Here is a 19,609-nt window from a genome sequence, read left to right as displayed (position 1 = left end):
CACCGACAGTACAAATTGCAACGTTTGCGTCCCTTTTGTGACGTCATTTGTCTTCGAAATGACTGACAGACAGACAACACATTACTGTGAGAGGTTACAACAGGTGACCCCTCTAGGCGGCCTTCGGCATCCTTTCCTGGAAATTGTGTTTGTTATGTTAGTGTATTAATGTTTTTATACACTTTTGACGCCATTTATCTCTGGTAATTAACGTGACAGTACTATCAAATTAAACGTTTATATTTATCGCGTACTGTAGGCATTGTTAAGTAACTAAAGCAATACTTTATAACAATGTACAATTAATATATTTACATATAACGCACTGTTAACGAGAGTAACTTCTACAAATGAAGGAATAACAGGTTACAGTTTTTCAATAACAGGCCAATAAGTTGAAGGACTGCGAAGTACACGAATTCGCTGCCATCTAGTGGCTAATGGTTACATTAAAAACTTTCTTGTTTACGCATACAGGAAAGGCTAAGCAAATAATTTTGGGCTGTTTTCCCAAGAAAGCTGTGTAGAGTGCTAATATATTCTCGTTTCACAAACTTCTGTTGTGTTTAGTAGTTTGTTTTTTAAACAATTTGCGTTTTACAATATAACCACTTGTTGAGTTGTGTTATCTGTTTATTAACCTGCCTTATATTTTCCATTAGCATGTCAGTGTTTGAGACTATATGTCCTCTTATTTTTGTATTTAATATTAATCAAAGCAAACTACCTACATGGATCAGAACTAAATATCAACTTAGTAATGAATATAGCTATTTTAATATAATGTTCGTACAACCTTAATTGTAATGATTGTTTCATTAGTTGTGTTACGATAGCGGAAGTCACGTGATTCTGCTGGCGCGTTAGCGCTGGTGGCGTGCGTGATCAGTTTCTCGAATGATCGGGGAAGTCCGAGTGTGTTCGAGATGCCCTCTTCGTTAGTATATAAAAGCCTGGCAGTGAAAGCAAAATTCTGAGAATTGGACCACAGCCCTCTTCCTAGCCCTGAAAAGGACCGACAGATGGTCTCCTCCCCAACCCAAAATTTTTAGCCCTAGTGCTTTATCTCACCCGATGCATCCTCGAAGGTGCCGCTGCCTGATTTTCTAAGCTTAATGTATGCTCCAGACCTGGTCAAACCAAATCCAGGACAAACTATGATACTCACATATGTACATATGAATATGTACATCCATCACCAAGCATGGGGTTGAAGAGAAGCGGAATAAGCTTATGAACACCCTGGTTGTCCTCAAACACGTTGAGGTTGAAAGGACGTAACCAAAATTACCACCCAGAGTATAAGTATAGGTATAGCCAGCGGAAGGTGAATGAAGAGAGAGCAGTAGTTACTTTGAATTCAATGTAATTTATGATTCTGTTAGTTTCGAGCTAGTGAGCCGTAAATTGTGTGTTTTGCACTCGCCAAGAGCGAAGTTATTGAGATTGTGAATCGCTGTGATTTATAGCGTGTATTATAAAAGTTGTTAAGAATAAAGTGACGAGAAACGTACTGATTGTGGAACTACTATGTACTAAAAGTTTGTATCGAGGAAGAATAAACTGGTTTAATCAAGGAAGGACTTGTATCACTGAAGATCCTTGGAAAGAGCTTCTACCAGAAACAAACAAACAAGCAGATACGTAACAAATTGGTGTCAGAGAGTGGGACGAAAAAAAAGAAAGATGGAAACGAGAAGTGGCAAATCAAACTACAGCTTAGCAGATTTGATGGCAGCAATACAAGAACAGCAAAAGAAAAAAGAAGAACGAGAAAATAAACAAGAAGAGAGACTACAGCAGTGGCAAGAAAACCAGCACCAGTGGCAACTGGAACAGGAAAGGAAACAAGAAGAACGAGAAAACAGGAAGGAAGTCTCCAACAGTTGTGGGAAAGTCAGCAGCAACTACAGGAAAGTCAGCAACAGTGGCAAGATTCTGTTAGTTTTGAGCTAGTGAGCCATAAAGTGTGTGTTTTGCACTCACCAAGAGCGAAGTTATCAAGATTGTGAATCGCTGTGATTTATAGCGTGTATTATAAAAGTTGTTAAGATTAAAGTGATGAGAAACGTACTGATTGCGGAACTAATGTGTACTAAAAGTTTGTATCGAGGAAGAATAAACTGGTTTAATCAAGAAAGGACTTGTATCACTGAAGATCCTCGGAAAGAGTTTCTACCAGAAACAAACATACAAGCAGATACGTAACAGTTGGGTACTTTGCTGTTAGTAATATTTTTTTATGGAATTGATTTTTTACTCTTTTTTTTTTAACGTATTATTTAACAAGTACTTAATTTAGATGCTATTCATTCTACTTCAAAATGAGTTGTAGATGGAGAGTATCAGATGTAACCGGCAGAAAGTTGTACTGTTATATGTTTTTATTTTTTGTTTAATAAAGGGATTCAATAGATTTATGGGCATTTAACACTATGAGAAGACTGGTTATTAAAGTGATTTAGTATGATAAGAAGAAGAAAATGAGAGCTGACTGAAATCTCATCGTACAAAAATAAAAGACTGTGAAGATCTTGTTCTCCTACAACAGTTGTCAGAATCTATCAAAGTTTTCCAAGGAGTGCAGTTGAATTTTTTAAAGGAGAAACAAATTTTTTGTAGTAAAAGTACATTAATTGGCATATATTTGCTTGTTCAAAATGCATTCATTGTTTTAGATTTTCTAAGGTTTTGCTGCATGGGTTTTTAATGTAGCATTTATTGGCTCACATTTGTTGATGCTTAGCTGTGTGGCTTACTCAAGAAGAATTTGTAGGCTCAATTTTGCTGTGTAGTATTTTAAGGTATATTTATTAACTCAGTTGTACATGTTCAATTTTTGATGATGAAACTTACCTGAGCTAATTATTAGTTTGTTTATAGATGGATACTTCCAAGTACTGAGTACTTTAAGATGTTTGGAAAATCTTCTGAAATCACTTGGGTGATTGGTTTTGTTTTTTCTAATTACCAGTTTTTAATTCTCTATGTTTTCCAATTACTGCTACTGTAATAACGTTACAGAAGTAATTAAATAGTAATTTGTGTGAGGAATGAAGCTTTCAATACATACTGCATTAATGGTTTTGAAAGGTTTCTTGAGCAAACTTGCATGATTTGTAGATATGTTTTACATATAAACCAAGTATGATGCAAATCTAATAAATGACAAAATTTATTCAATATGTTAAAAATCAAAGTTTTAAATGATAATCAAGGTAAACTTACTCACAATTCTACTATCATGCCTTTTTCTGAACTAAAAGGTTGTTTCTGTTATTAGGAACGACTAAAGAAGAGTACCCGCCAAAGATTTCGAGAAGAAGTAGAAATGCTAAAAGGGCTCCAGCATCCAAATATTGTACGCTTTTATGACTTTTGGGAAGTTAATCTGCCAAAGAAGAAATATTTGGTCCTTATCACAGAACTAATGACATCAGGAACACTTAAAACGTAAGCATTAGTCTCACAGCATAACACTGTAAACATACATATTAAATAACAATGCAGGAAAGAAACTTAATAGTGGGTATTTGCCATAGACAATTATTTATTGATTGTATAAGAAATATAATGTTGTAAATATTTCTTTAAATATGAAATATTTTTCATCATTTACTACATTTGTGGTATTCCCACACAGCTGTCGGTTAGGCCTACTAACTGGAGGTTTGGAGAATACCAGACTGTGAAGTATAATGCTTTCTCCAATCCATAACTGGTATTATTGAGAAGAAGAGATTCAACATAGATAGTCTGACAAATAAAGAAATATTTATTTATTAAAAACATGATCACAATATAATACAAAAATCTAAACAGGAGCAACTGCTTATTTGTGTGTGTGTCAAATGGATAAGAGTGAGTTGAATACTATTTAGAAAACTCAGATCAGTTCAATATCCTCTTCCTTTCCCATATGTTAAACTAAAACCTCAAAGCTTAAAAATAAAATAAAAACCCCAGGTTAATATATAAATAAAATAAAATCTAAATTGCATTTAGATTTAAGAAAAGGTTAAACCACAGTCTAATAAAATGATTTTTCCAAGTTTAAATCAGTACAAGCCACTCTAACTGAAACTTTCAAGTTAAAGTTAAATCCAAAAGCTGCTGCAAATAAAAGTCATACTTACCAAAGCTACAAATACCGTGTGTATTAGTTAGCTTAACTAAGGAAAAGGAAGTTTAAAAGTTATATCTCTGTCTAAGTCTGAAAAATCCTGACTTACAGCAGCAAATCTAGCCTTATATATATATATACCAAAACAAAATACATGAACAAAGATAAGTTTGCACATAAAATGTACCTCACATTCAAAACCTATGTCCACTGAGAGTTAAGCTTCAGGGTGTGGCTGCCTCCAATCCTTGTTTGATTCACTGAAAAGAAAGATTACTTTCCATTTCTGGATGTCAGTAAATAACGTACATTTAATTAAAACCACCAAACTTTTATTGTTGAAAGAAAGGGAAACAATAGATATAAGAACATAGTGTTATTTGAGCAAATCACAGTGTTTTAGCTAAGAACTCTGAAAAAATCTATAGTTTTAAAAAAAATGTACGTATTAACTAAGGAAGTAGTAGGCAGACAACTTTGTTCTGTACTACACATTGCATATTGTTGTAGAAAATGTTTTTAACAACATGGTTAATATGTGTAAGAGAGAATTATGTCTGGTTATACTCATAATTTTATATTCATAGTCAAGTACTAATTATTATTTGAAAAATTTAAGTCAGAACAAGAAGGGTTAGTTCATGTTAATGCTCACACACACACACACACACACACAGTTGGTTCACAATTAAAATATTTTTCAAGATTAAACATAATTTTTTTAAATCATAGCATAAAACATAGGTAAAATTTGCTAACAGAGTTTTATATGAAAAACTCAAAATATGTATGTGATTCTAATTTAAGTTCAAAACTCAAAAAGATTTATTATAATCAGTTACCAAAGTTAATGCTATAAACTAACGTTACAATATTTACAATTTCTTATTCTCTTGGCATCACTCGTAACAAGTGCTTATAAGGGTTTTAGTGCAATATCTTTGTGTTTTCAATTTAAAAAATAGCAACAATAACAAATCTAAAACATCTAATCTTTACATTTTTGTATTTATAATGCACGTGTGCATCATGAGCACACTCAAAAGAATGCTAAACACATACATGTGCGTCCTCAGCAGTAAATGTATTAAACTATGAGTTCACATAACTTGACTCTACAATAACAAATGTGCCTCAAGGTAGACACTTAGAAGATAAGGGAAAGACAAGAAAGTAAATAAAAACAGAGTGAGAATGAACAGGAATTATATTCAAATAATATTTTAGAATGCCTGTAATCACAAATGTAGAAGGACGACCATTGGAAAACTATTGGAATACATCCTGCTTAACATGTATTTTCCTGGTGACATGATGACAAAGAAAAGAAGTGGACTAGTTTGCTGAATCCTCTCATTAATATGGGCACAAGAGTCCACATTGCAGGTGACTTTAATACTTAGAGTTTTATATGATTGGAAATAGTCTCAAATATGAATGTTAGATCATTGAAGGAGGCACTGACAATATCATCTGTATTCTAGCCAAGAATGATACCCCCAAAAGGATAGTAGAGAGATAGAGACTCTGACTCAGCCACGGATCACACTCTTGTTACAACTGCTGCATTCCTTGAATTGAAATGGAAGCTATTATCTTTAATCGGCAGCTCATTCTCATGCATATAGCCAAGAAAGAAAGAGACATTTAAAAAAACATTTGATCTACAGACTTCCAAAACAAAATCTAAAATTGTTGTGAATAAATGCAGAGGGTAATGAGAAAATGGGCTTGTTAGACTTTAAAACCATAATACCTGTCAAGTCTATACAGATAAGGATCTACTAGTTCTTACCTCTTTCTTCACTCCAACATGTGTAGGCAGAAGAGTTCCATATAATGTCACTTTTCTGTTGTTTTTCTAATGGACTGGAGAATAAAAATGGCTGCACATAGGGATTGTCTGAAAAAGAAATTAGTGAAGACTCTTACCCATCTAAATTATGATGAAGCCCAGAAAGTGCAGAAAATCGAACCTCATCAATCTGGTAAGAGCAACAGTCTTGCTCAGAATGGAATATGAACCAATTTGTGTGCATTAGTGGCAAAGTCAACAATATCTATGTTACAGAGGGTGCAAAATGCAGCCATTATAATACAACAGGAGCAGTCAAACCAACACCCTGTGATACCCTACACTTTTAGCTTAGTTTGAGGAGCATTCTGACAAAGATTCTAGCCAGCCAAATGCTAACTGGGAAAATCGTAACCATATTTCACTCACTATATCAGTTACTTAATAATTTTTCTTTAGCTTAGCTTAAGAAAGGTATTGCTTGATAATTAGGTTTTTAAATATTATCATTTTATATTTACAAAATAAGCTAACTTAACATGTGTTATCATTATTTTTTTTTTAGTTATCTTCGTAGATTTATAAAGATCAATCTGAAGGTTTTAAAGTCCTGGTGTCGACAAATTCTGAAGGGCTTGAACTTTCTTCACTCTCGATCTCCTCCAATTATCCACAGAGATCTCAAGTGTGACAATATCTTCATAACTGGTACTACTGGTTCAGTAAAGATTGGAGACTTAGGTTTAGCAACTTTGAAAAATAGGTCATTTGCAAAAAGTGTTATTGGTAAGGATTTTTTTTCTCTAAGATGAAAAAAATTTAAGACCTGTTTATATATTGTATTTAAAATGAAAAAACTTGTGTGGAAACCCCACTAAAGTTGATTTTTAATTTCTTGATGCATAGCATTTAAATTGTTTATTGTATTCTATACATATGCTAATATTAGTTGTATGTAACGTGTTTATAACACAGGGAAGATGTTTAAGATCTGATGTAACTTAATAACTTCACAAGAATAAGTGCCAAGGGAGCTTTCACACAATATGCAGGGGATAATGTTGTCCCCCATCTTTACATGCTTTCCAAAGTCCATCAACGATGCATTGCATATGATAACAATTTCAGAGGAACTGTTGGAATAATCCAAAGGCACAAAAATCAATGGGTGATATGTTTAAATGGTATATCATCAGTTCTTGTTTGTACTTGTGTATTACGGAAGAACTGTTGACATGGACATGAGGCTAAATATAGTGGTATGAAAACATTAGTCTCATAGTGATAGTATGCAATATTCACCATGACATTTTTATCAGCTTTTGGAATGTTTAACTAACTATTATAGCTGTAACTGGATTAACTTTCACGATGTGTGTAGTACCATTCTTGCCCAGGCTTTTTGAGATGTTTAAGTAGACATATGTTACCATAGGAGATTGATAAAATGTACGTATGTTGCCTACACCTAATAGTTGAAATATCCTATTAAAATATGAATGTTGTATACACCTTGAATATCTTGCTAAGAAGTACCAATTTTACAATTAATACTTAAAATATGCAGGTCTAATATACACCCAATAATTCAAATATTATGGTAAAATGTACAAATTTCATGTCGAATTTTAAGAGTTTTTTTATTCATTTGGTAAACTTATAAGTTGTTAACTTGAAGTAATTAATGACTGTAACATCTTGTGATAAAAATCATGAACTTGTGGATTAATAACTGCACATGTAAGTAGTAACCAGAAAGTTAATGTTTAGTGGTATCATCTCAACATCTTGAGGTAGTAACTAAGAAGCTGAAGCTTGTGATGTTTAGTTACTGCAAAATCTTGTAGTAATAACCAGGAAGTTGTTATTTAGAGACTATAACATCTTGTAGTAGTAGTAATCAGAAAGTTGATAAATTTAGTGACTCTGACTTCTTATAGTAGTAACCAGGAAGTTGATATTTAGTAACTGTAATATCTTTCAGCAGTAATCATGCATAATATTAATGATTAATGTCTGTAATATTTTGTGGCAGTAACCAGAAAGCCATTGCTTAATAACTGTAGAACGTTTTGGTGGCCTAAAAGAAGATTGGTGTTTAATAAATACCTTTTTTTTAGTAGTAATCAGAAATTAATTTCTTTCAGAATATTTGTTGGTATTTATATATATAATATGTATTTCTAAAGCTTTTCTTAGTATATGGATTAACTAAGAATTTAATATGAAAAAACAGTAAAAGAACTTAAACAGTTTTCATAATTAAAAGTATGTTTTGAGTTTGGTAGATCACAAATTAGTCTGATGTATGAAGTATATTTTCTTTGTTTGGTTTTTAATGTGTTAAGGCACTGAAACAGATAATGTAACAAATACACCAACAACTTGATACAGTTTGAAAATATAAAGAAATGGTTAAAATTGGTCAAAGGTAAAAAGAAATGTGTGATCATCATGTTGGCTAAAACAACCTTCATCGCAGTTATCAAATGTAATTTGAAACACACCAATCACACTTTTTTCTATGGTTCTCACATATATTTATTTCTTCCTTTTATCTTTTAGCAAAAAGAAAAATCAAAAGTTATAAATTGTGGTAGTAAACAGGTTTTGATAATGTTGCCTTTTCAATTAGTAGTTATTTTGTCTATGATGACAGTATCTTTCATTTTAAATTCCAGTACTCTAGTCCAAGGTTTTCTTGGTATGACTTGAAACTGTGAAATTGGACAGGAGACACTTCTAGTGCTGTGATGTTTAGTAGTTCAGAATTTATATTTTTATTCAGTAATTAATTTGCATTAAACGAAAATAGTAATTTTATTAATAGTGCAATTTTTATACATTTTCTTTGTGTTTTGAAGGTACGCCAGAGTTCATGGCTCCAGAAATGTACGAGGAACGCTATGATGAGGCAGTGGATGTTTATGCTTTTGGAATGTGCATGCTAGAGATGGCAACCACAGAGTACCCATACTCAGAGTGCATTGGGCCTGCTCAAATTTACAAGAAGGTGATTAATGTAAGTTTGACATTTGTTTATTCAAATGCAGTTCAGGGGTGTTTCATTTATGATTCTGTAAACATAATTGAAATTCTAAATAGAGATGCAACAATCAATGAAATTAGTTAAAACTAGATATCAAGAGTTAAGCCAAACACTAATAACATTAGTGTCCATGTTGGCTTACGTCTTCTTTATTTATGAAAACCAAGCTGACTCCTGACTTCAAACATTTGATTCTGTTTTAACATTTTATCTGATTTTGTTATTTATTGTATCACTATTTAAAATGTCTTTCGTACATTATAATAAAAACTGTGAATTGGGAAGTATGATATTAATGTTGTTACTTAGGTTTTGATAACATATTAGATTTTATTAAATAACTCTCCCATTGGCTCAGCTGTACGTCTGTGTACTTACAGTGCTAAAAACTTGGTTTTGATACTCGTGATGTAGCTTTGTGCTTAACTAGAAACAAAAACAAAATTTATGAAATAGTGTTGTAATTTTTGCTTGAATTTTCCATGAGAGAAAGTTCGGTAGTCTAAGAGCTTTACACTTCATAATTCCAGAATAGAAACATGAACTGATATTTGAGTATTTTTTCTTAGTTCCTTGCAAAAAGTTAATCCAGTTTGGCACTGTGTAATTCATTCTAGCCTGTATGGCTCTCTTTTTAATCAGGGTATTCCGCCCCAAAATTTTAGCAAAGTGGAAAATCCTCAACTGCAAGATCTTATCAGCAAGTGTACCCAACTAAAAAGAGAAGATAGGTGAGACAAGTTATTGCTCTTGTTTTTTTTTTTTGTTTCTGGTTTTAAGAATAGAAAAACTTGTTAATATTGTTTCTAATTGCATTAATATTATAAGACAGAGTAAAATTACAGTAAGAAAGACTGAAGATAAAGTAGATTTTTGTGTAGTAATAATATTGTTCTCTATTTTGATTTTAATTGGTGATTTAATCTCCTTATATTTTATCCATCAGATGATTTTCAAAACTACAGGTAACTCTGCCTACTCTTATTGATTATCATTGATGTTAGTTGAATCAATTTTGGAGATTTGATATTCAATGTAGGAATTTTTCAATCCAAGTATACTAGTGTTTATTGTTATTAAGATACTATATCAAAACAATTATTTTTACAAATACTTTAGGCCAACTGTGAAAGAATTACTTCAGCTAGATTTCTTTCAAGAGGAACTTGGTGTAAAAGTTGAGTTTGTAAACAGAGAAAAAAGTTTAACTAGTACAGAAACAAAAGTAGAGGTGCGTCTTAGAGTGTTGGATCCAAAAAAACGCAAAGACAGACATAAAGACAACGAAGCAATTCAGTTCGAGTTTGATGTTGAAACTGATAACCCAGATGAAGTAGCTCAGGCAATGGTGAGTTCTCTACCATGAAAAGTGTAACACTGGTTTTAGGGCTTATGAAGTATAGCTTTATTTTTGTCCCATATCACATCCAATCAAAAACAATGAAATAAAAGAGGTTTTTAAATTTAAGCATTATTTTTCTTTATTGCAATATCATGTTATTTTTTTGCTTATATATGTACATTGTAGTCTTTGTCTATATATCTTTTTATCACAAAGTTGTTTATTTTTTGTTCTAATTGCTTTGTTGAATTTTTATTAATAGTGTGTATTATGAATTTGATATATATGTCTGTTGAAAAGTAACTAATTTCTTCCTACATTTATTTAGTTAATAATACATGTGTGTGATAAATTACATAGAATAAATTTATATCATTATCATAATATTTTTATTTTTTATCATTATATAGATTAATATTAAGAATAATGTTTTATTAGTACTATTTTTTTATATCTCTCTCAGCAAATGACTGGGATAATTATGGAAGAAGATGTGAAAATAGTTGCAATGGTAATTCGAAATCAAATTGCACAATTTAAAAGGGAGAGACACGTGAGTCTCCAGAAAAAAATAAAAAAATTACAAACTTTGTCACGGCAGACTGAACTACAGCAACAGCTTCAACATCAGCAACAAGAATTTGAAAGTTATCAACAGCATCAACTACAAGAATTACAGAAACAGCAGTTTAATTATTTTGACAATCTTGATTATCAACAAGCAAAACCACAAAATGTAAATCTGCCATTAAAACCTGTAGAATTTGGAAACTTCTGTAAGTATCATCATCTTTTCATTTAATGAAAACAGAAATCTCTTAAGTAAATCCTAATTAATGAAGGATGTATTTTCTTTGTCAAGGACAGTAATTCTTGTTTACATTGTCGTTTTTTTATTTATGGTTATTAGAACTTAAAAGCTTGCCAAAAATGAAAGTTTAATTCAAAGGGATTGTTATTTATCTTCTTGTTCTCGTTTCCATCTTCTTTTTTTTTTTTCTGTCCCACTCTCTGACACCAATTTGTTACGTATCTGCTTGTTTGTTAATTTCCTGTAGAAATTTTTTCCGAGGAACTTCAGCGATACAAATCCTTTCTTGATTAAAACTAGTTTATTCTTTCTCGATACAACTTTTAGTAATACATAGAATTTCCAATCAGTACGTTAAACTTAACTACTTTTAAACACACATGATTCACACACTTTACTTATGGTGCCTACTGTTCACTTGACTTAGTTATCTATATCTTCAATCTATCTCTGCCCTCTGCTGGTTTTTCTTGCCAGGCTTATATATTAAAAAAAGAGGGTGCCTCAAACAAACTCGGGCCTCCCCGATAATTCATGATCCTTCGAGAAACTCCAGCGCGCGTGCTCCCAGTGTCGCGTGACTTCCGCTGTCGTAACAGGATATTAAATCCTTTATTAACAATGTGAAAAAAGAGAAATGCTTGTTTGTATTTCAATCTTTTATTTATTATCATTACAACTTCAAATCCAGAAATGCTACTCACCTCTCATAATCACAAAAAACTATTAACCTGCATGCACTGCCATGTCATTTCCTATACATTCCACAAGTCTTGAATAAAACTCCTGTCCTACACACACATGTCAACAACGTGTATTGTGCCAGCCTATGATGTAATCATCATTAGACCAATAGAAGAGTGACACATCCTTCATAGCTTTCACTATAACTTGGTTTACTATGCGGAATGGCACCTTTTCAGGGTTGGGATCATAGGATCCTAGGTTCAAGGAAAAATTTTACTGTGGGGAGAAACTGAGTACCCCAAGAAAACCCACTTTTGCGGTCAGGGTGCCGAATAATTGCTCTGACCATGTCTGTGAAAATCTAAAATACGAAGTAAAAGACAAGTGTTAGTGAAACTTTTGTAATATAAACATATTTAAAATAAACTTCAAGGGTGAAAAGCCGATGTGATGCTCGAGAAATCTTGGTTGTACTCGTTGTTGTGGTGTGGTCTGTTGGTATAGTTGTGCTGGCAGTTTGGCTAATCATAGTGCTGGTGGCTGGTCATTATCTTTAATGGAGTCTGTACAATCCATGGTATTGAACAGTTTGGGTCTGAAGATGGACTTGGAGTCAAACTTGAGTGTTTTTTGCTGGATGGAAGGTTAGTCAAGCTGCTAGGCTGACCTCAGAAATTACAAAAGTCTTCAGTGGGCTTTTCTTTGGCCTGGGTTCGTCTGTCTTTTTTGGCAATTCAACTTTGAGTCTCATGGTTGGATGTTAAAGTATTCAAATTTGAGGGTTGTGATTCTTGTGTCTGTGTTGCTTGAGACTTGAGTGAAACTTCTTGGTTGTCTTTCATACCCCACTCAGTAGCCCTTGGTGATAATTTTCTTGTGATACTCTACATCTACGTCAATGCACCCTCTATCCTGGTACTGTATATAAGCACCTCATTCAGATAATTTTATCACTTTATCTCGACAGCATCACTAACAAGTTTCACAATATTATTAAGATCATTCAGAGATACTTTTAATGTTATTGTGTTAGCTAGTTGATTTTGTAACTATAATAATAAGAATTAAAAAAATTTTTTTTCCTTCCGATTGACAAGCTGATTATGGTATGAATATCCAGATTTTTATTTTCGGCATAGAGGCCAATTGGGTGTATCCTCTCCCACTCTGATATCTAGCATCACACAGCAATTGAGGGGGAGGTGTCACTCTCAGTTGAGACTTTCAGTGATCTTATTTGTAGTGAGATGGAGACATATGTTCGGATCTGTGGTAGTTCTCCGGTGGGCTCTGAGGCTGCATTTGAGTGTGATCATCGACTTTAGATTCATTTTTTTCCTTGTGCCTTCTTTTTGTCTGTTGGATTTTCAGCCCCCCTGTGGGTCCATGGTAAGTTTATGGATGCAGCAGGTGGCCTACAGCTGCTTTGCTCTAACAAAACAACTTACTTTATCACAGTCTTTATATGACCTATGAAAAACGAAAAGGAGACCACTTTGGAATAAGTTGCCTTTGATTTGTTTTTCTTCTGTTGATTCTTCGAGTGTGTGATGTTTTGAGCTTTCCCGGTTGCTTTTGAGCCTCTAACTTTATTGATGGTGAAAGGTCTGGTAGTAAATTTTTTTCTCCATACACAGAAATTGTGGTTCACACTGGCAGGTTTACTTCTTAGTTACATGAAGGGACTGTTAGGCCTTATCTGACACGTTGTTGAAACTTCATGATTTCACCTACCATCAACAGGTGGAGGCATTTTTTTCGACTCTCAAATAATATCTGCTCCTTGAATTTTTTTTATATTTTGTGAAATAATATCATCAGTCAAAAAACTAAGTCTTCAAATAGATTTTGATATATTTTTCTTGTTATTTCAGTATTGTTCTAAAAGATGGTCAAGCATCCATAAATGCTCTGATAGATGATAGAGTTTGCCTCTCACTCCCTTCAATACTTCTTGCCTCTGACTGCACCCCTTGGATTATCACTTCCATGTCAAATAAAATTGGTAAGATAGCACAGTCCATTGCAAATCCAACTCCAGTGACTGCCAATCTTTTTGGAAAGATTTTGTTGTAAAGTACTTCCTGAAATCAATAAATATGTTGGATATTTGAGATAAGTAAAATAAGTCCATTGTTAGCTCGATCGGCTTATGTGGAACTGACCCCTTTGAGAGTTGCAGCCACACAACATGTAAGTCTTTCATACCCTTTCTTGCATCTTGAATAATTTTTGAGATCATTGGTGCATGCTCCAGATATACATGAATCCCTGGTACTTCAACTTTCTGAGTGGATGTATCTGTGAACCTATTTTCCAATAAGTAAGCTGTTAACTTCTTTGCTAGAAGATATTTCTTTCAACATTGAGACTGGCCAACATTGCAAAGTTGATGTGGCTTTCTTTTCTTCTGGGATATACATTTCATCACTTCATTTGCACCATACCAACACCTAATATTGCACCACACTCCAACACCTAGTATGGCACCATGCTCTCACACCTTGACTAACATTCACCAAAATATCCTCATTAAGATGGAATGCTACTTGTAAACCTTGGAGGTAATCCTATTTTGACCTGCTGCTGACTTGGTTCTTGCTTTCCTGACTATTTGCTGGACTTTGACCAACTTAATCATTCTAGAGATTAAGACAAGATCTTGTCAGGTTGGCCTTACAAGCCCTTTTATCCATGGCAGGTTCTGGTTTTACGTAGAGTCACAATAAACATTAGGTTGTTGCTCCCTTCCTTCTTCTGGAACAGTCAACTTTCCACTCGTCTTCTGCATGAAGAGGCCCTTCATAAACGTAAATGGGTCTTCAGTGAACACCTACCTAGATGTCTATTTGACTTTTCTTCTTCATACCTATCAACTTGCACCTGGCATGGCCTGTTGGTTAGGCCACTTGAATCGCAATCTACAGGTTGCAACCTTGAATTCCGTCACTGAATGTGCTCATCCTTTCAACTGTGAGGGCATTATAATATGGTAATAAATCCCACATTTTCCCTGGTAAAAGAGTAGCCCAAGAGTTGACAGTGGATGGAGTAGACTAGCTGCATTCTCTCTAGTCTGTCACTTCTGTGAGTATCTTTGTGTGAAATTCTACTAACTCTCACTCTGACCCAGTTTTCTCATTCTCAGCTACATTCTATAAACAAACAAACTCCGTCTGACCCAACTTTCTGATTCTCAGCTACATTCTGTAAACAGACAAACTCTCACCCTGACCCAGTTTTCTCATTCTCAGCTACATTCTATAAACAAACAAACTCCGTCTGACCCAACTTTCTGATTCTCAGCTACATTCTATAAACAAACAAACTCTCACCCTGACCCAACTTTCTGATTCTCAGCTACATTCTATAAACAAACAAACTCACCCTAACCCAGTTTTCTCATTCTCAGCTACATTCTATAAACAAACAAACTCTCACCCTGACCCAGTTTTCTCATTCTTAGCTACATTCTATAAACAAACAAACTCACCCTGACCCAGCTTTCTGATTCTCAGCTACATTCTATAAACAAACAAACGTTTGTTTATAGAATGTAGCTGAGAATCAGAAAGTTGGGTCAGGGTGAAAACTCTCCTTTTGACCTAGCTTTCTGATTCTCAGCTATATTCTATAAATAAAAGCCTCTTATCTACCCTCAAATCCTGAAACAACCTTCTTTATCTATTCATGGTCTTACCTTTCTTTTTTCCTTTTATGTTGGTCCATGTTTTGAACTTTAAAGTCTCATTCCCATAATCCTTAATAGATATCTGCCATCCCTTCAGCTTTTCTAAACTAGTTTTTCTCTTGCTCTTAAGAGCAGGATCTATGTGGATTCTGTGGTTTGTTTCCTGCTTCAACATGTATGATAACTTACCAAGTGAGTCTTTGCACTGCCTTCTTGATGGCTTTAATCCCCATATTACATTTCATCTGACTTTGTAAGATAATTCTTATTCCTTTAAAGAATTTGAATAACTTACTACAAACACCACATTTTTGCTCCATATCTGGTGACCAAAGCCATAACTCAAGATCTATAATTGATCAGTCCCAAGGTCCATCTCATTGGGCTTCTTATCCTCCTCTTTTGCAAAACTTTGAGGGCAAACTCCTTGACTTGATGTAGCAAATGGTTTGGGCGTTTCCTAAGGGGATGCTAGCCTAACTGACCCCAGTGTAATCTCTCCAAACTGTTTTGCAATGTTTGCTGCTGTCATTTTATTCACAGTTGTCACTGAAAACCAGAAGATGGAGATACAAAAACACACAGATGGTAAAAGCACACACTACAATCATCAGCTGGGTGCCATCTGTCATTAAGGTTTCAAATCATTGAGTTCAGCACCTTTTTGGGGTGGTGTGTATGCAGCAATTTGCTTTGTTGTGGGTTGGTGCTGCTTAAAAAAACCTTCCTCCAAATCCACAATGAGCCACAATCTGTGACAAAACCTGCATTTTTCTCCACAAAAACTATTAAATTAATGTGAAAAAATCTTATGTAGTTATTTTTCTTGTCTTTTATCAACCATCGTTATGGGTGTTGAAAAAGTTTTATGTTCTTTGTTGCACTTAGTGTCAAAATTTATGATCTATAGGTTAGAAGATAAATTGTTGCAGATTTCTAAATTTGTGTTATAACTTGAAACTCTTGTGGTTTTATAAATGGAACACAAAACTTTTAACCTTTTCATAAAAGTTTTTAATCCATTTCTAACTGTTTGAATGCTATTATGTTATTCCTTAATAATTTATTCTGATTCTGCTGTTTTGGGGGTTTAAAAAGGAGACTATATGGTAGTCGTTTATTTTGAGATATTTTTGGTGTGTGCCAACGACAGGACACAGTTCTAAATTGTTATTTATTGCTGTAATTAGTTTGAAAAAACTTGGAGCTTTAAACAGGTTTTGTTTTTTAATATTTTTTTGTGTGTAATAATCATGAAGCAGAAAGTGGAATTATTTAAGTGATTAAACTTTGAAGAGGAAATAAGTGTCCTGTGTAACACGTTAATACATTAAAGATATTTTTTTATTAGGATTATTAACTGAATGTCTGAGAGAATAATTGTATATAATTTTTTATGTTAGAAAAACTGTACTGCTACTCTTGAGTTAAACTAACTTAAGATAAAAACTACATGGATATATGTTATATATATATATATATATATATATATTCTAATTATATTAAGTGTTGATAGTCTGACCTTGGATGGTTTTGTGAGTACTGAAGCACATCTGTGACAAGGGTGGTTCTCTCTCCTTTATACTCACATATACAATGATGACTGCTCTTGCGTTAATGGGAAAAAGATTAAAGTATACAATAGCAGATTCAACTCTATTCTTTACAGTTTCCTTTGAATGAAAGGTGTAGTCATTTTGATAGTAAATTAAGACACTATTAGTCCATAAAAAAAAATGAAAGTTGTAATTTTTTTCACCATCATCACTTTTCATTGCCATCCTTCCACATCTAAGATACACCTTTCTACACGTGAAAGTGGTATGATCTTGACACCTTGTATTACACTAATGTTTACTGAAAACTATAGATGATAGACATGTTTAAGATTTATTTTGCAGCTTTTTGAAAGTTAGTCAAACATTTTTAAGTTTAGGTTTCAGTTTGCTTTCTTAAAACCCAGTTTCTCATGCAGTTGTATCAAAATGTGTAATTATGTTTCTAGCTAACACTATTCCTAAGCTGTCCTCTCAAGTCCTTTCCAGCCAAAACATTTTGGAGTCAACATGCATAAAGCATGTGGGAGCCCAAGCCAAACAGGTAGTATAGTTACACTACTCTGTGTTTTGGTATTACTAACATTTATCTAATTTTAAGCATGAATTTATCCATTGAACAGTAATCATATTTGTGTGAATAAGTATTTATTCATCCATCTATCAGAAATTATCACCATAAATACAGATAGTAAATAGAGTACCATGTAGTACTTTAAATTCAGTTTTATATTTTTGTGTAATGTTTAATTGGCTGTGAAAGAGAAGCCAAAAATCTCGTGTTTTAAATTAATGTGGTGTAATCTTTGTTTAAATTTAATTCTTATGAACATACTAGTCCCTTTCAGAATTTCAGATACACATGTGTAACAGAATCGGGTGAAAAGCATTACTGATTTGGAATGTTGATTTATTCTCTTAACTGAGTATAAGGACAGTGTTCAGAATACCATGTGGTTTAAGTTGAGCATCAAAGTTTTGAAGCTGTTGCTTCTGTTAACTGTGTGTAAGGACTGTGTTCAGAATACCATGTGAATGTGACTAGGCATCAAAGTTTTGAAGTTGTTGGTTCTGTCAACTACGTGTAAGGAATGTGTTCAGAATACCATGTGGTTTCAGTAGGTATCAAACTTTTGAAGCTGTTGATTCTTTTAACTATGCATAAGGACTGTGTTTAGAAAACCATGTGATTTGAGTAAGCACTAAAGGTACTATTTCTGCTTTGGGTATGATAACTGCATACTGAGGTAGCAATGAGACTATGAATACTATAACAAAATCTTTATTCTCTCAATGTTTTGACTACAAGTTGTGAATGAGACACCATTTCTGTTCCTGCTAGTGATTTTGATTTGAACTTAATTATTTCAGAAGAAATAATTAATAATTAGGGGCACTTGAATATTAAGCAATCCTCCTTCATCCTGCACATGGATTAGAGATATGGGCTTGAATTGAAGTATAAGCAAAGAATGATAGGGATGACTAGAATGAAATTTTGATAGAAACAAACTATGTAAATATCATAAACATGAACGGCCGATATCAGACAGATGGTCCATCAGGGTGGCGGGGATCTATAAATCCTCTGCCTATAATCTGATGTGGGGGAAAACGGGAATACCCAGAGAAAACTCACTTTCACTGGTAAGGAGCCAATCCGTTACAAGTGCCCAGTTAGCGAGAAGAAATAAGTTGGAGAGGCAAAGTAAAGTCCGGTGCTGGGGGTTGATTAATGTTTAGAGAGTTTTGGATTTTTCTAATGTTTCCCACGAATTTACTGGACTTCAGGTTCAAGTTCAGGTATGATTGTGATGGAATGAAGTCCTCAATTTCTTTGGTAAGTGGGCAGAAAGTACAGAAAGGTTTGTCAGGTATGTCGGGTCGGAGGAGGTGTTGATTACTAGAGGGTTGGGTGAGTTTGATGAGGAGGGTGCAGAATGTGGAACCGGTCTGAGGGGCAGGTTGCTGGTTTGTTGATGTGCATCGTTGTTTACTGGTAGGACTGGTGGCTGGATCTGGGTACCTTTTTTCCTTGATGTGGTGGTAGTTTGGGTTGTCTTGTGTTTTTGTCTCAAATGTGGGCAAAGTTTGAGTTGCTTGGTCTGGTGTGATAGGTTGGGTAGTATTGTTTTGGTAGGTGGCAGTTGTCATTTGGATGTTGTGAAACATGGGCTTGGGGGGTGAACTGGTAAGGGCAGGGGATGGGCGAGGCTTCCGGTATGGTTTTTTTGCTTTGAAGTGGTAGAATTTAAGAGAGCAGCCATGGGTGAGGAAGAAGTCTACTGTTAGTTTAGAAGTCATGACAACTTTCATGAAATGAGAGGGTTAAACCTATTTTCTTGGATGTGATTCGGTGAACTGCATGGATCGTTGAGTTGGTTGAAGGAAGTTTCAAGGGCTTGATGGATTTCTTCTGTAGTAAAGAATCGGTGAATGTTTCTGAGAAATACTGTGTGGAGACTGGCTTTGCTTTTGGGGGGTTTGCAGGTGACAGGTGGGTTTGAAGACCATGGGCAGCAGAGGTAATGTAGTGCCTTACAAAGGTATATATA

The 19,609-nt window shown here is 34.0% G+C and overlaps 1 protein-coding gene across 4 annotated transcripts in view; it reads left to right on the top strand.

Moving 5' to 3' along the window:
- Nucleotides 1–19,609, top strand: part of LOC106467758 — an 88,330-nt gene that overhangs the window by 35,607 nt on the left and 33,114 nt on the right. For all 4 annotated transcript variants that reach the window (XM_013928135.2, XM_022395945.1, XM_022395946.1 and 1 more), the window contains exons 3-9: nt 3,284–3,453; nt 6,484–6,704; nt 8,783–8,940; nt 9,610–9,698; nt 10,087–10,315; nt 10,773–11,085; nt 17,504–17,598. In XM_013928135.2, coding sequence (XP_013783589.2) covers nt 3,284–3,453; nt 6,484–6,704; nt 8,783–8,940; nt 9,610–9,698; nt 10,087–10,315; nt 10,773–11,085; nt 17,504–17,598 — 1,275 coding nt within the window. The remainder of the gene's footprint in view (nt 1–3,283; nt 3,454–6,483; nt 6,705–8,782; nt 8,941–9,609; nt 9,699–10,086; nt 10,316–10,772; nt 11,086–17,503; nt 17,599–19,609) is intronic.

Source organism: Limulus polyphemus, unplaced genomic scaffold (genome assembly GCF_000517525.1).
Source record: "Limulus polyphemus unplaced genomic scaffold, Limulus_polyphemus-2.1.2 Scaffold2731, whole genome shotgun sequence".
In the NCBI taxonomy this organism is placed as follows: domain Eukaryota; kingdom Metazoa; phylum Arthropoda; class Merostomata; order Xiphosura; family Limulidae; genus Limulus; species Limulus polyphemus.
The sequence above is the reverse complement of the archived record's forward strand: the minus strand, read 5'-3'. Positions and strand labels throughout refer to the sequence as shown.